Source organism: Mesoplodon mirus (genome assembly GCF_964341445.2).
Source record: "Mesoplodon mirus genome assembly, chromosome: X".
Taxonomy (NCBI): Eukaryota; Metazoa; Chordata; class Mammalia; order Artiodactyla; family Ziphiidae; genus Mesoplodon; species Mesoplodon mirus.
In genome coordinates, this window is record NC_138981.1 from 59207575 (window position 1) to 59224551 (window position 16977).

Genomic DNA, 16977 nt, shown 5'->3' on the forward strand with positions numbered 1-16977 from the left:
GTGGGACTCTCTATGCTTCCTGGATTTGATTGACTATTTCCTTTCCCATATTAGGGAACTTTTCAACTATAATCTCTTCAAATATTTTCTCAATCCCTTTCTTTTTCTCTTCTTCTTCTGGGACCCCTATAATTTGAATGTTGGTGTGTTTAATGTTGTCCCAGCGGTCTCTAAGACTGTCCTCAATTCTTTTTGTTCTTTTTTCTTTATTCTGCTCTGTGGTAGTTATTTCCACTCTTTTATCTTCCAGGTCACTTATCTGTTCTTCTACCTCAGTTATTCTGCTCTTGGTTCCTTCTAGAGATTTTTTTAATATAAATTTCTTTCTTTATTTATTTTTGGCTGCCTTGGGTCTTCGTTGCTGCACCTGGGCTTTCTCTAGTTGTGGCACGCAGGGGCTACTCTTTGTTGCGGTGCACAGGCTTCTCATTTTGGTGGCTTCTCTTGTTGCGGAACACAGGCTCTAGGCGCACGGGCTTCAGTAGTTGTGGCACGCAGGCTCAGTAGTTGTGGCTTGTGGGCTCTAGAGCGCATGCTCAGTAGTTGTGGTGCACGGGCTTAGTTGCTCCGCAGCATGTGGAATCTTCCCAGACCAGGGCTCGAACCTGTGTCCCCTGCCTTGGCAGGCGGATTCTTAACCACTGCGCCATCAGGGAAGCCCCTAGAGAATTTTTAATTTCATTTTTTGTGTTGTTCATCATCATTTGTTTGCTTTTTAGTTCTTCTACGTCCTTGTTAAACGTTTCTTGTATTTTCTCCATTCTGTTTCCATGATTTGGGATCATCTTTACTATCCTTACTCTGAATTCTTTTTCAGGTAGCCTGTCTTTTTCCTCTTCATTTTTTTGGTCTGGTGGGTTTTTACCTTGCTCCTTCATCTGCTGCGTGTTCTCTGTCTTCTCGTTTTTCTTAACTTACTGTGTTTGGGGTCCCCTTTTTGCAGGCTGTCAGTTCGTAGTTTCCGTTGTTTTTGGTGTCTGCCCCCAGTGGTTAAGGTTGGTTCAGTGGGTTGTGTAGGTTTCCTGGTGGAAGGGACTGGTGCCTGTGTTCTGGTGGATGAGGCTGGATCTTGTCTTTCTGGTGGGCAGGACTGCATCTTGTGTTGTGTTTTGGAGTGTCTGTGAACTTAGTATGATTTTAGGCAACCTCTCTGCTAATGGGTGAGGTTGTGTTCCTGTCTTGCTAGTTGTTTGGCATGGGGTGTCCAGCACTGGAGCTTGCTGGTTGTTGAGTGGAGCTGGGTCTTAGCATTGAAACGGAGATGTCTGGGAGAGCTCGTGCCAATTGATATTACGAGGTCTCTGGTGGTCCAATGTCCTGAACTCAGCTCTCCCACATCAGAGGCTCAGGCCTGACACCCGGCCGGAGCACCCAGACCCTGTCAGCCACACGGCTGGAGTGCCTTTAGAATTGGGGAAGCTGGCCTGCAATAGCTCTCCTTCTACACTGCACATTAGAATCACCTGCTCCTTCCTTGTTTTGCCCCAAAGGCAGTGTTCCACAGGGAAAAACAGTGGCCTTGGAAATAGTCACAGCTCTGAGTTGACTTTTTTTTTTTCCCTTTGTGCTTAGTTGGGATTCACTTGCTCACAGGGGCCATGTGCAGAGGCCTCTCACCTGGCTTTTCTGACTGGAGTTCCTAGTGCGGAATGGCTGCTGCCAACACCTCAGCTCAGGCGGGCCAAAAAATTAGTTTTTATGTAGTAAAAAGTTTATCCATCATTTTTTTATTGCCTCCAGATTTTTTAGCCTCTAGATTTATTGAGATGTAATTTACATACCATTAAATTAACTAATTTTAAGTGTACAATTCAGTGGTTTTTAGTAAACTTACAGAGTTGTACAACTATCACCACAATCCAATTTTGGAACGTTTCCGTCACCCCAGAAAGATCCCTCGTGCCCATTTGCACTCACTCCTGTTCCCACTCCCAGCCCCAGGCAATCACTAATCTGCTGTCTTTTTCTACAAGGTTTGCCTATTGTGGACATTTCATATATGTGGAATCTTGCAGTATGTGGACTTTTTGTCTGGCTTCTTTCATCTATAATGTTTCTGAGATTATCAGTAATTCATTCCTTTTCATTGCTAAATACTATTCCATTGTCTGGATATACCACATTTTGTCTATCCATTTACCAGTTGATGGACTTTTGGGTTGTTTCAACTTTGGGACTGTTATGAGTTATGCTTCCATGAATATTCACTTGTAAGTTTTTGTATGGACATATGTTTTTTATTGGGTAGATACCTAGAAGTGGAATTTCTGGGTCTTATGTTTAACTTTTAAAGAAACCTCCAAACTGTTTTCCAAAGTCGCTACACTGTTTACATTCTCCTCATGTTTCTGGATTTTACTTCATAGTTAAGAAGCTTTCTCTATGCCGAGATTAAAGAGGAAATCACCCATGTTTTCTTCTAGTACTTATGTTGGTTTTATTTTTTACATTTCATTTTTCCATTTGGAGTTTATACTTGTGTTTGGTGTGGACCTATTTTCTTTTAATATCCTTATTTTCAATAACTCAATAATTTTTTCTGATTATAAAAGTGATACCTTGCTTCTTGTAGAACATTTAGAAAAGTATAAAGAATAAATCTTAAAATTTGCCATAGTTTTATCACCCAGAAATGACTGCCCTTCTCTTTGTAACTCTCCCTCTTTGGGTCATTTAATCTTGGTTTCCTGATAATATTTTTAAAATGTTGGATAAAGGAACTGAGGAAAGCTTGGATCTCTTAAAGGGTCTCCTAAAGACCTGTTCTAGTATACCCAGTTTAGAAGCAATTGACCCATCTTTCCTTTCAATTTAGCACAGACCTGTTTCATGTAAAACAAGACTAATGAAAACCACTCCAGACTTCCAACTACCTAGAATATCCTATAGGATATAGTTTTAGCTACAAAAGTAACAGATTCTAAGAAACAGTTGATGAATGAAACAATGTAACTCAATTGTTCAATGTTTTACAGAGAAATAAAGATGCTACTTTTCTCAAAAATGTATATTTATATCTTTAGAGACATTTCTTAAGGCTTTTTACAAAATGTACAGTTTATATACATGATTTTTTTTTGCTTTTTTCCTTAGGTTATATTCCTTTATTTGTGAATGTGTGTCATTGAAGCTTTTGTATAGATTTTCTGCATGTGTTTGTCAATTTTCACCTGCTCAACTGAGGAATCCTACTAGCATTGGCAATTAAATAGCATCTGAAAGAGGAAACATTGGTTTACATTGTATTTTCCCCCGTTTAGAGAAACCTTGGAAATTTTTAGAGGAAAACACAATTGAGTTAAAAATATCATTACTTTGGAGCTTGTCAACTTTCGTGAATGATGCATGGAAGTTTTCAGTTTAATAACAATAAAGAAATCAGAGCAATCTAAACTAACACTAAATTTACCCATAGTTTATTTTTATAATCCACATTTTAATTGAACATTCCTTCATAAGAGTTCTAGTAAATTCTCAAGAGTGTAATGAAACCCTATGGTGTGGCCTTGCTCTTAACTTTTTGATAAAGAACATGCTAAGATCTTCTATAAGACTTCATGGAAATCTTAAACTGGGTGAGAGGGCATCTATTCCTGAAATCCTTTTCTATCCTTTCTTGAGATTGAGAACAGCTGTTCCCTTTCCTTTTTTTCTCTTTATTATATCCTTGACAACTATTCATTTTCCCCTTCCGTTTCCTTCAGATCAAATCTTCATGTTTCTTCTGATCTTTTTTTGCCAGTCCAATTTTCTACTCTTTTGAGCAATTAATCCCAGTGGATTACAAAAAAAGCAAATCAAAACTGCTTCTTATTGATCTGTTTCAGTAGTCTGGAACTGATAGCAAGTAATCTGCATAAATGCCAAACGTTCTTTGAAGCTATTTCTGTCCCTTCCACTCCTATTTGAAATGAATACTATTGTTGCCACCACCCACTCTAAACCATTAAAAATTGATAGACAAATGAACAGGAGGCTGTGGGTCATCAGTTTGAAGGGAGGCAAGCATTTAGAAGGGAGTACTTGTTTATGGAGAGTTGTGAAATGTGTTCTTAGTGGCCACAGGTCATCATTGCAACTTTTTCACTCCTAAATGCTATTTCCCTAAACTTTACAGCAAATAGGTAATTGACTTATGTTGATTAGCTTAAATTTTGACCCTTAGCAGTGTCACTTCTACCTCCCCCATACCTCTTCCTTCTCTAGTTCCCTAATCTTTAATGAAGGATTGAGAATGAGAAGAGGGAGAGAACATGTATCTTAGCAATTAGTTAACCTTTACTTCTTACCTACATAGCATAAATAGAAAGATCTTAAACCAAGATCCTAAACCTAGAGGTTAGTCATTCTAGTTGCAACCATTTCTTGCTCTGAATTATTACCTTCCTCCAAACCATTAATTTAAAGTAGTTCAGGCATACATTTTTATTTATCCAATATACTACCTGGCTGGAAGTATATATTGGAATGAACACTTTTTCTAGACTTCTGGGGGGTAATTTTAAACCAATCCCACCCAAAGGCCTATGGGATATATATTTTTATCCACCTTTGATATAACTGTTATCAATCGGGTACTTTTTTTTTTTTGGCTGCATTGGGTCTTCACTGCTGTGCATGGGCTTTTCTCTAGTGCGACAAGCGAGGGCTACTGTTCATTGCAGTGCATGGGCTTCTCATTGCGGTGGCTTCTCTTGTTGTGGAGCATGGACTCTAGGCACGCAGGCTTCAGTAGTTGCAGCACACAGGCTCAGTAGTTGCGGCACACAGGCCCTAAAGCACGCAGGCTTCAGTAGTTGCAGTGTGTGGGCTCAGTGGTTGTGGCACGTGGGCTCTAGGGCATGCAGGCTTTAGTAGTTGTGGCACGCGGGCTCAGTAGTTGTGGCTCGCAGGCTCTAGAGTGCAGACTCAGTAGTTGTGGCGCATTGGCTTAGTTGCTCCGCGGCATGTGGGATCTTCCCGGACCAGGGATCGAACCTGCATCCCCTGCATTGGCAGGCATATTCTTAACCACTGTGCTACCAGGGAAGACCACAAGTACTTTTCTAATATGTTACTTTCCTTGTCTTAGTGTGGAACCATCAGAGAATCTACAATCCCTCATGGAGAAGAATCAGTCACTGGTAGAGGAGAATGAAAAATTAAGTCGTGGTCTAAGTGAGGCTGCTGGTCAGACAGCCCAGATGTTGGAGAGGATCATTTTGGTGAGGCTTCAAGACTAAACTACTACCAGTCTGCACATTTACTAACTTTAGTTTCTGAAATACTTAACATGCTTCTCATTATGAGAGACAAGTTACATGGAAAGAAATGAATTAATATTACCATATCCTCCCTGGAGCCCCCTCCAGGGAAAATCCAAGAACGTTTAATCAAACATACAGAAAAATTAAAAGACTTATACCGTGAACACCTATATATCTACCACAAAGAATCTACGTGAAGCCCATTTTAAAATGGATTCATTCTAAAATATCAGAGAGGAAAGAACCAGGTCCTTCCGTCACCTTAAGTTCTGCCTGATCATCCATAATACCAAGTAATTCTCCTCACTAAGATTTTAGTTCCTTTCTGTCTCCCTTCCCCTAATGTCACATTTCATATCCCATCCTAACAGCTGCCATGGAGAGAGAAAACATCTGGAAAATTAATTTTAACTCCTTTTACATACGGTTAATTTTCAAATAGTGGATCACTATGTAACTGACTACACCAGTTCTGTGTCCTACTACATGTGTGATAGTACCCTCCTGGCTCAGTGTGTGCTGGCTTTGTCACTAACATTGCTCTACTAGTCTAAATACAACTCAGTCTTTGATAGCACAGCAATTGCCAGAAGTGAAAATGAGTTTCCACCAAAATGTAATTGAACATCTGTAATTTATACACCTTCACGCATCAGTGTACTCCAGTCAAGGAAGGGTAAGCTGCTTAAAGATTTCTTTAAAGAGGGCCAAATCCTAGGTCCATTGTAATGTCCATTACTAGCAGAAGGGTGAAAATGGGATCTAGGGGATTTTTTATATACAGTTTTCTATCTCCAGTGCTACATTTTATGTCTTTGAAGTAACTCTAGAAGCTGTGCTTCACATGTCAGTGTGGCTCACATAACAGACAGTACTTGTTATTCTAGCCATGTACCCATCTGACCTTTATAAGGTTGTTACAATGGCTGCCCAATAGGTTTATTGTTTGATGTCTTGTCAGAACTTCATAACGAGCACAACAGTTTTGTCCTATATAAACCGTCCTTCCCAAATCTGTTGCAGCATCTAGAATGTTACAGATACTGTGACTGAAATAAAATGGAAAATATCAGTAACCCTTCCCAAAATGTAGCTGCTTCTCTGCCATTTCTTCTTCTTTGCCATCATTCTTATGCCTCATCTTTTTCTTGCTTTCTTTTGCTAAAACTAGTCTACCATATCACATAGTGTAACTTGAAAAAACCCTCAGCTCATATTCAGTGTGAGGCCCTTTTATGTTTTAAATGTCCTTATGGTGGGGCTAGGGAACAGTGTAGTGTAGGAGGCAGTTTTAAAGCAAATGGGTTTTTTTGCAAACAGCAGGGCGTAGCATGCCAGGAAGTATTGCTTTTTCCCCTAGTTGCAAAGTTCTCTATGGAATTAAGGCTTCACGCTCCACCCTATAGTCTGAGCTTCATGGCAAGCATAAGACCCAGCTGCTTGGATGCTATTTTTAGTAGCTCATGTTGACTGAAGGGCTAATTTCCATGACTGTTAAAAAACACATTTCTCGCTAAATAACCAAAGCCCACTAAATCCTTTATTACAGCAAAGGAGTTAGCCTCTCTACCTAGGTTTTAATCCATAGGAGCAGAAGAGAGGGCCTAATTAGGTGAGGCTGTCAGGCAGTACCACTGATGATCTCCTGGGTCTTTGTTGCAGACAGAACAAGCGAATGAAAAAATGAACGCCAAGCTAGAAGAGCTCAAGAAGCATGCAGCGTAAGTTTCCTACCAGATGTTTGTTAGTGACCTATACCACCTTAGTACATAATCACGGACCCACTGGCCTTTGCAGTATGATTAACCCTTGGGTTCCTTTGCTTGAATTTTCAGCTGCAAAGTGGATCTTCAAAAGCTAGTGGAGACTTTGGAAGACCAAGAATTAAAAGAAAATGTAGAGATGATTCGTAACCTGCAGCAAGTGATTACCCAGCTATCGGTAAGCCAAGTAGGGACAGTGTAAATAGGCATATTGCTTTCGTTTGTTTCTCTTGATGCATATAAACATGTCTAACTCTGTACCTTTTCCTGAAACAACTAGATTGTGAGCTGTTTGAGGACAAAGATCATGGATCGTTGGATATGATCTGAATATTGAATTAGTTAAATCAAAAACACTCATAGATTACACGTGCAATGGCACATTAATATTTCAGTATTCTAATCAAACACTGGAAGCAGCAACACAGTGGTGCAAAATTGCCTGGGTAGCATGAGCAGCAGTCATTGATTTGCTGTCCTTTTGGTGTAGGCTAACTTAATAAGAGGCCTTATACCATACCCCAATTTTAAATAAGCTGGGTTCTGACAGATAGCATAGAGCCTCCAGGGAATACCGTAGCACTCTTTTATAACCAGTAATAAATTAGTTTGAATGATCATTCCGCTATAAGTCCCCCCTCCCTTTTTTTTTTTTTTTTTTTTTTTTTTTTGGTACGCGGGCCTCTCACTGTTGTGGCCTCTCCTGTTGCGGAGCACAGGCTCCAGACGCTCAGGCTCAGCGGCCATGGCTCACAGGCCCAGCCGCTCTGCGGCATGTGGGATCTTCCCGGACTGGGACACGAACCCGTGTCCCCTGCATCAGCAGGCGGACTCTCAACCACTGCGCCACCAGGGAAGCCCTAAGTTCCCATTTTTATTTATAGAACTAGTATAGTAGTTGTGGGTGGGTTTTGTTGGGAGGGTGGTTGTTTGTTGTTTTTCCCAGAAGAAACATTCTTACAGTCCTACCATCCTAAAAGCCTCTTTTTATTTTTGGTGTTCCTTCTCTATCCTAGTACTTAAGCATAGATATTTTTTTGAAAAATTGAAATCATATTATGTTACGGGGTCATGGTTGGTAAATGGGTTATGGTTTGTTTTGTTCCATCTATACCCTCTTGTTTATTATTCTGAAGCAGTAATGTGTATGTAAGTGCCTGGTAGTAATTCCTAGGTCTGAAACAGAGGTTTTAATTTTACCAGAACAGTGATTCTCTACCCCGGGTCTTGCCCAGTGTTTTCTAGAGTTGTGAAAAGGGTATCAGAAAATCATCCGCACCTCTATTTTACTCTTAAAGAGTCAGTGAAAAACATACCATACAATATTGTAGGGGGAATGGTTAGGATGGCCAGTTCAAGGAATTAAATGAGTAAACTTCCAAAAGACTAGAAAGCAGTGTTTTAGAATAAGTAGTACTGTCCAAAATTATTACAGGTAGTCCAAGATGACAGTTCATTTTCCTAACAAACAGGCCATAGTAATTGAGAATCTGAGCTCCAAAGCCAGACAAACCCTGGTTTGAAGCCCATTCTGCTACTCACTAGCTGTGTAACCTTGCTAAGTACTATATTGATATTGAAAGAAAATAATCCAAGTGACTCAAATCGAGGTTAAAGGCATTATTCAGCTGATGTACTCAGGGATCACCTGAACTCCAAATAACTCCCCGAGTTGAAATAGGATTGGAGTTTCATACAGTGAGAAGGGAGGGGTGTGATTCCTTGTGGTTTGTCTCAGTTGGCAGCTTTTGTTGTTAATTGCTGTGAATCTTTTGGTTGGAGGATGCTCCAGTTTTCATGCTTCTTGCTCAAGAACACTGGTACAATCCCATCCTGATAAATGTCCAATTATTTTCAAGAGTTGTTCTTCCAAGCCTTGTTGTTTGTCAGTTTGCCAAGGTTCACAGGTGGGAGAGGTGGCAAAAAGCCCTCTCTCATATCTGTTTTAATCCTCTTACATTAGCAATATGAGCAAAGTGTGGTGGGAGCCCAAAGGAAGGAGTGATTAACTGCCTAGAAAATTCAGGAAGAAAAAACTGGGTCCTGAAAAATGAATAGGAGTTTGCCACACAGACAGAGGGGAAAGGACGATCTATATAGAGGAAAAGGTATATGCAAAAGCAAAGAGGTATGAATGTTTAGAACATGGTAAGAACTTCATTGTGGCTGAAGTATAGAATATGTGCTAGAGAATGGCTATCACAAGGTTAAATTTCACCATCTGTAATCGAAGTGAAGCATCTTATATATGAAAACTTTGTGTGAACTGCCTCAGAATTCAGATAATCTAGACTGCAGAGCCCTACTGGAGCCAAAGTTTATAAGATCAGAAAAGAGTAATCCAGGGCACCATTGTTCGTGGCCACCACACCGAGCTTAAAGGATTCCACACCACCTCTTTGAGTCACGTGGGAAAGATGAAGAAGGAAACTAATGGAACCAAGTTAACAATATAAGAGAAGGCATATCTTCAGTGAGGATCTGGCAGTATGACTGGTGCCTGGCATGACTGTGGAGGAAGTTGCTAGTGGTGGCTGGCTCAGAGGAACTCTAGAGAATTGCTGTGTCTGTCACTAAAATTCACTTGGCATGCGTAGCAGGAGGGTGCTAAAGATTGCCACAAGCTGATAAAGTCCCTGGCTTCCATCCACCGTCATGGTCAGGTAGAGTAAACCCTTTTACCCTGGGCTCCTGCTGGACTCTTGAATCAGAGTTCTCTGTGTCTATTGTTTGGAGACCCTCCCAGCTACATTTTTTTTTTTTTTTTTTTTGCAGTACGCGGGCCTCTCATTGTTGTGGCCTCTCCCGTTGCGGGGCACAGGCTCCGGACGCGCAGGCTCAGCGGCTATGGCTCACGGGCCCAGCCGCTGCGCGGCATGTGGGATCTTCCCCGACCGGGACACGAACCCGTGTCCCCTGCATCAGCAGGCGGACTCTCAACCACTGAGCCACCAGGGAAGCCCTACATATTTTTTTTTTGGAAATACACAACAGTGTATCCTGTGGCTTTTATTGAGACTCACTACAGTGAAAGCAGAATGTTTTAAATGTAAGTGCTTGTGCCCTTCATTCTGGATTAAAACTATTTTTATTATAAGTGATGGTTGAACACCCTCTTTTCAGTTATGAAGGCAACCATTATCCCTGGACCTTTCTCCTAGGGCTTTAAGTGCTAAACTGTACTATTTCTTCCTTTAAAATATAATTCAGGCAAACCTTGTTGCAGTTACCTGTGAGGAAATTCATGCAGTCCTTTCAGTTCCCACAAAATCAAATTTTTTCTGTTGTTACCCCTTCCTCCAAGACCAGTTCCATAAAAAGCTTTTTGCATGCCCAGTAATGCTATTGCCTACAGCCTACAAGCACAAACTTCATTTTGGAGGGTATTACTGGTTAATGTAGCTCAACGTACCTGCTCCCGTAGTAGTCCTGTTCCCCTGACCATCACCTTCAGCAAATCATGTCTTTTTATTACAAGAGGTTCTCAGTAGCTGTAGAATGAGGGAGAAAGAGGCTGTTAGATTGAAATAAATCCTATTGTTATATATTTACATTTAGGATTATAAAGGCATAATCCTGCCATGTTCATGTAGAACGTGTCACCAAAGCTTAAACCTTAGCATTGTGAAATTTCACTGGGCCAAAAGGTAAACCCACAGTAACAACGTGTCTTCTTCAGGGCATGTTGAATCGGATCTACTTGGATCCTGATCCTCTGGAAGGTCCTAGAAAAAGTCTCCAAAAGCCAGTGTCATAGGCCCTACTAATGTAGGATAGGCCTATAGCTAGTCCTTTTACTGAGACTTACTGGGAGGGAGAAAAGGGTAACCATTAACCTATAATACATTGAAGTGCTCTGTTTTTTAAGAAGGATTTAGTATGTCCTGCCCTTGGAGAATCACCAGTAGTGTAAATCATGATGAGAAAGGATGTAGGAATACTGGGGCTTCCTTTGAATTCTCTTTGAGTCTCACGGTTAGGAATTTCTGGGCAGAATAAGGGAAATGCTTTACAAACAGCATTTACTAAGGGCCTTTTTTTTTTTTTTTTTGCCACACTGTGTGGCATGCGGGATCTTAGTTCCCCAACCAGAGATTGAACCCATGCCCCCTGCACTGGGAGCATGGAGTCTTAACCACTGGACCACCAGGGAAGTCCCATTAAGGGCCTCTTTCACTTCTTGCCTTAAAGGTACTAAGATTCAAGTTTCAACAACTATGTAATGTTTCACTGGGCTGGTGCCGAGACTCCCTGTGCTAACTCTAAATTCTTTCCTTGCTATTGAGCCAATAGCTCTTTCATCTATGACCTTAATCATGTGACATCCTGGAAATAATCCTTTCTTCCCAGGGCTTTGCAGAATCACTTAAACAGAAGTGGTAATCTTTATGTTGCAATGCCAAATAAAGCCTAAATTCCAGTGGGGAGAACAGAGCTTGCTCATATGAGAGCCTATAAATAAATTAGTCCTAATAAGTGGTTTTAGGTTTCCCTTTTAGGTGGTTGTTGTTCTAATGACCAAAAAAAGGAATGTGCCCTTCTCTGGGAGCGAATCAGTGCTTACCCTTTCCCTTCAACTAACCACAACCTGGAGTAGCTGTATATGATTGGTTCCTATGTATATGAGGGACAGAGTCTGAAGTGTGTCTGACTTCATGAGCACATTTTTCTGGGGCATTCACCTGTGGCGTTTATTTCCTTGTAGAGTGGGCTCTTGCTACCTTGACTGGATATAAGATAAAAATCAAAAATAATCCTTCATCCTATTCACTTTTCTGCTGCATTGCCTTTATTTGCTATGTCTGGTCTTAGGATGGTATGTCTATGGAACTGGCTAGACCTATACATTATAGAGGTAGACTTAGTGGTAAAAAACAGAAAAAGAAAGGGTAGAGTCTATAAAGTGGATTAAACTTTGGCCTGCTGGAATGGCTGTTTCACTCTAGCCCAGTGAACTCTGGCAGAGCAGGAGAGCTGCAATAAATATGTCAGTGGCCACATGACCCTATTTTTACGAAGACTGCACAATCAACCTTTATAAAGAAGACAGACCCTTGCGAGATGGGAAGTAGAAACGTGGTTGTTGGGGTATATGTGACTACAGAATTGGTCCAACACCTTAAATGGTCTCTATATACACTTGAAAACAACTAAATAACCCATATAAAACCCACTAGCAAGCTCCTAAACTGAGACATCATTTCTCATTGCAGGATGAAACTGTTGCTTGTGTGGCTGCAGCCATTGATACTGCAGTGGAACCAGAAGCGGTAAGTAATTGGCCCCTTTGCGTAGAACCAGGAACTTTAACTGTGCCATTTCTTATGATTTATCACTCAACTGAGGAAGAGACTCCCTGATTGCTACCATCCTCAATATAGAATGCCTTGGAAATCCAGAAATCTTGAGTGTAAACCTCAGTTAACTATAAAATCCCTAACTTGGATAGTATCTCTCTCTAATAGTATAACTGCTAAGCAGAGCTGCTCAGGGATGCCACTTTCCATATTTGCAGTCTGGCTTACTGATTTCTTATTAGTTGCAAGTATTCTGCATCAACTGTCTAGCACATTAAGACAAAGAAGGAAACAAATTAGCAAATTATGGCAAAGTCAAAAAAGCATTAGAGAAGAAATGGAAGAAAATTTTTTCTCGGCATACGTTTCTGTGGATGCAGTGGTTAAGGGCTAAAAGAACCAAGGAAAATATTTTGAGCATTCAAGTTGCAAGAATAGATAAAATGTGTTAGATATTTGCTGAAGGCTATAGAGTAGAGTCAGAATGAAAGGATGGACAGTGGTTTGCTTGAGACAGCTTTTTCTCCCTAAAACAAATATATGTTGGTATTTTTTATATTCTGAAAGAAGAAAGATAGGAGGTAAATCAGGTGCCAGAGGTCAGCTCTGTGAGAATAAATGAAGCCTCTTCTCCATTTCCACCATTACCAAAGTGCCATTTCCAGAGCCCTCTCTCCTCTAATAAGGTGAAAGTAAGAAGTGTTGGCCAGGGCTTCCCTGGTGGCACAGTGGTTGAGAGTCCGCCTGCCGATGCAGGGGACATGGGTTCGTGCCCCGGTCCGGGAAGATCCTACATGCCGCAGAGCGGCTAGGCCCGTGAGCCATGGCCGCTGAGCCTGTGCGTCCGGAGCCTGTGCTCCGCAACGGGAGAGGCCACAACAGTGAGAGGCCCGCGTACCACACACACAAAAAAAGTGTTGGCCAGACGCATAAAGGAAAGAGCAAGAAACTTGGTTCACTCTAAAAGAATCAGTTAAAGGATATAAGAAATAAGGTTCTTGTGAGAGCAGAGAAATAGGTTAGCTCAATTTACTTCTGATGTTTAAAGCAAATGTTTGAGAAGCTACAGTTTTAAAAGAATAGAGGTACTTAAAAAAAAAAAAGAACAGAGGTACTGATAATGGAGAAGTGGCTGTGAGACTTGATGAAACAGTGCCTAAGGAACTCCAATTGCTTGTTCCTCTCACAAAGCATTATCCTGATCTTTTCCAGCAAGTGGAAATCAGTCCAGGGAGCAGCAGGTCTTCTGATGCTTTCACCACTCAGCATGCTCTACGTCAAGCTCAGATGTCTAAGGAGCTGGTTGAGTTGAATAAAGCCCTTGCACTGAAAGAGGCCCTAGCCAAGAAAATGACTCAGAATGACAGCCAACTACAGCCTATCGAGTTCCAGTACCAGGTACAATATTTACTAGGGCACGTAATGTTCATGTCTACCATCTCTCTTTAGTAGTATGGGAAGAAAACAGGCACACCGTTTTTGATGATGACAAGGCAACATAATGTGCATAGTACAACTGGAGTTGTACTGCTGGTTAAAAAAAGGATACATTCGGGCTTCCCTGGTGGCGCAGTGGTTGGGAGTCTTCCTGCCGATGCGGGGGACACGGGGTCGTGCCCCAGTCCGGAAAGATCCCACATGCCGCAGAGCGGCTGGGCCCGTGAGCCATGGCCGCTGAGCCTGCGCGTCCGGAGCCTGTGCTCTGCAGCGGGAGAGGCCACAACCGTGAGAGGCCCGCGTACCGCAAAAAAAAAAAAAAGGATACATTCAGTATAAAGAAACTGTAATTTTCTTTCATTTAATCTAATACCTTACTTATGCAACAGGTATTTAATAAATAGTTAGATAATGTTATAATAAATGTGGTCCCTACTTGTAGAGAAATTTTGTTCTAATAACTATGCTGGGATTCTAAGAAAGGTACATCTCTTAGTAGACGGTCTGGGTTATAGTGAGAATTATGAAGACACTTGTAGTGGATGTCACATGACTTGGCAAATGGCTAAACTGCTTTTCCTAGTGGTAGTCCTAAGTGGCCCTTGCTAATTAATAATCAGGTCTTTACTTAAAGACAAGTCTTGGGCTTTTAGGTTGTCCACAAGGTTACTCTTGCTCCAGACCTTATTTTCCCCTGTAGCCCGGTATTTCCCATCCACAAAGGGATGTTAGCAGAACTGGTAGGGGGAAGGGTGGATTGCTTTCCCATTCAGCTATATCCTATCATCCCCAAAGTCCTATATGCTGTTCTCGACAAATCCCTGTATTACTCATACATTTCTACCACCGGTTCCCCTAAGTTTTCAGAGTAAAAACAAGAAAAGTGTTTCTCCTAAATAATTTTCACCACTTTTTTTTCCATAGGGCAGAAGTTGCTCACAAAATAATAACTGAGTTGCCAATAGAGGTGTTATTTCCTTTTTGTTATCACAGTCTTAACTTTTTTGAAACTTATTTTTTATTTATGTCACACAAATGCATGTATATCATTTTTACAGGTCAAATAGTACAATGCTCAGAAATATAAAAGCAATATCCTGCCCTACTACCTTCTCCCGTATTCCCTAGGCTTATAGTTTAAGTTCTTTAAGCTGTTTCTTCTGGCATTTACCTCCAGATTTCTAGATAAGAGTTGGTAGTATAATTATGTCACTTTCAAATTTTTGGACATTTTCAATTGACTTCCCACTATGGGAGATGGGAATATAGCTCTCTTATACATCCCCCCATGCACACTGCCTCACCTCTATCTTTCAAAATGGTTATATCACACTTTTTGATTAAATGAATATTTAGTGTTTAAATTTTATGATTACGTAAGTTTTATAACTGAGCCACATAGTGTACTATGATTCCATTTCCTTTCTTATACAGCCTTTTGCATTTCCTGAAGTTAATTTTGGGAGTTCCCTGGCAGTCCAGTGGTTGGGACTGGGGGCTTTTACTGCTGTGGGCCGGGGTCCAGTCCCTGGTCAGGGAACTAAGATCCCTCAAGCCACGTAGCATGGCCAATAATAATAATAATAATCACAATAGTAATAATAATCTCATTTTTTCATTTACTTAGTCTGCTATTTACCTGTCAATAATTTATCTCCAAACTTCTTAACAGAATTATAAAGCTCCTCTCAGTAGTCAAACATACCAGGTAATTTATCAATCCATTTCTTTCTTGAAGACAACCCTCTTGGAATCTTTTGTTCTGGTTTGCTTTCTCTAGGCCTACTGCCCAGCCATCAGCCTGGGACCGTCGTCCTGGGAACCTGCTTCACTTCTCGTCTCTGTGTTGAAACCGATTCCATGTCTTCCTCATTCTTGGGCTACTCCTTTGTGTTGGTGGAGTACAACCCAAACAACTTTCTGAGAAAGTGTACATGAAAGGAAAATCTTTTTAAACCATTGCATGCCTGAAAATAGCTCTTTGTTGTTGTTGTGGTGGTGGTGGTGGTGATGGTGGTGTTTCTTACACTTGTTAGTTTGGCTGGGTTTAGAATTCTACAGTGGAATCGTTTTTCAGAATTTTGAAGGCTTTGCTCCATGGTCTTCTATTTCCAATGTTGCTGTTTAGAAGTCCATTATAATTCCTGATTCTTTTTATTTGACCTGTATTTTCCTCCCCTCTGGCAACTTTCAGGATCTTTTCTTTGTCCCCAAGTATTCTTTAATTTCACAATCATGTGCCTTGGTGTGGATCTGTTCTCACTTATTGTGCTTGGTGCTTGGTGGGTCCTTTCAATCTAGAAATTTGTATTCTTCTTTAGTGGGAAGTTTTCTTCTATTATTTCTTTAATAATGCCCATCGGGCTTCCCAGGTGGCGCAGTGGTTGAGAGTCTGCCTGCCGATGCAGGGGACGCGGGTTCGTGCCCCGGTCCGGGAAGATCCCCCATGCCGCTGAGCGGCTGGGCCCGTGAGCCATGGCCGCTGAGCCTGCGCGTTCAGAGCCTGTGCTCCGCAAGGGGAGAGGCCACAACAGTGAGAGGCCCGCGTACCACAAAAACAAACAAAAATAATAATAATAATAATAATGCCCATCTCTCTATTTTCTTTGTTTTTTCTTTTCTTTTTTTTAGTAAATTTATTTATTTTTATTTATTTTTTGGGCTACATTGGGTCTTCGTTGCTGCACATGGGCTTTCTCTAGTTGCGGCGAGTGGAGGCTACTCTTCACTGTGGTGTGCGGGCTTCTCATTGTGGTGGCTTCTCTTGTTGTGGAGCACAGACTCTAGGTGCACAGGCTTCAGTAGTTGTGCATGCGGGCTCAGTAGTTGTGACTCATGGGCTCTAGAGTGCAGTCTCAGTAGTTGTGGCGCACGGGCTTAGTTGTTCCATGGCATGTGGGATCTTCCTGGACCAGGGATCGAACCCCTGTCCCCTGCATTGGCAGGCAGATTCTTAACCACTATGCCACCAGGAAGTCCCTGTTTTTTCTTTTCTTACACTCCTCTTAGTCAGATATTGGATCTCTTTGATTTAGTCTCTGCTTTTCTTATCTCCTCTCTCCTATTTTCTATTTCTCTGTCTTTTTATTCCATTCTCTGGGAGATTTCCTTGCACTCCTTCTGGTGAATTTTTTTATTTGCCTATTTCTAAGATTTTTTAAAATCCTCTAATTGTTCCTTTTTATAGCCTTCTCTTCTTTTTTTTCATGGATGCAGTGCTCATCTCTAAGGATA

General features: G+C 41.2%; 1 protein-coding gene across 2 annotated transcripts in view; it reads left to right on the top strand.

The window, feature by feature from the left end:
• The window catches only part of KIF4A (kinesin family member 4A), a 129177-nt gene that overhangs the window by 67537 nt on the left and 44663 nt on the right, over positions 1-16977 (top strand). For both annotated transcript variants that reach the window (XM_082609877.1, XM_082609878.1), the window contains exons 11-15: positions 5072-5204; positions 6909-6967; positions 7082-7187; positions 12223-12279; positions 13519-13704. In XM_082609877.1, coding sequence (XP_082466003.1) covers positions 5072-5204; positions 6909-6967; positions 7082-7187; positions 12223-12279; positions 13519-13704 — 541 coding nt within the window. The remainder of the gene's footprint in view (positions 1-5071; positions 5205-6908; positions 6968-7081; positions 7188-12222; positions 12280-13518; positions 13705-16977) is intronic.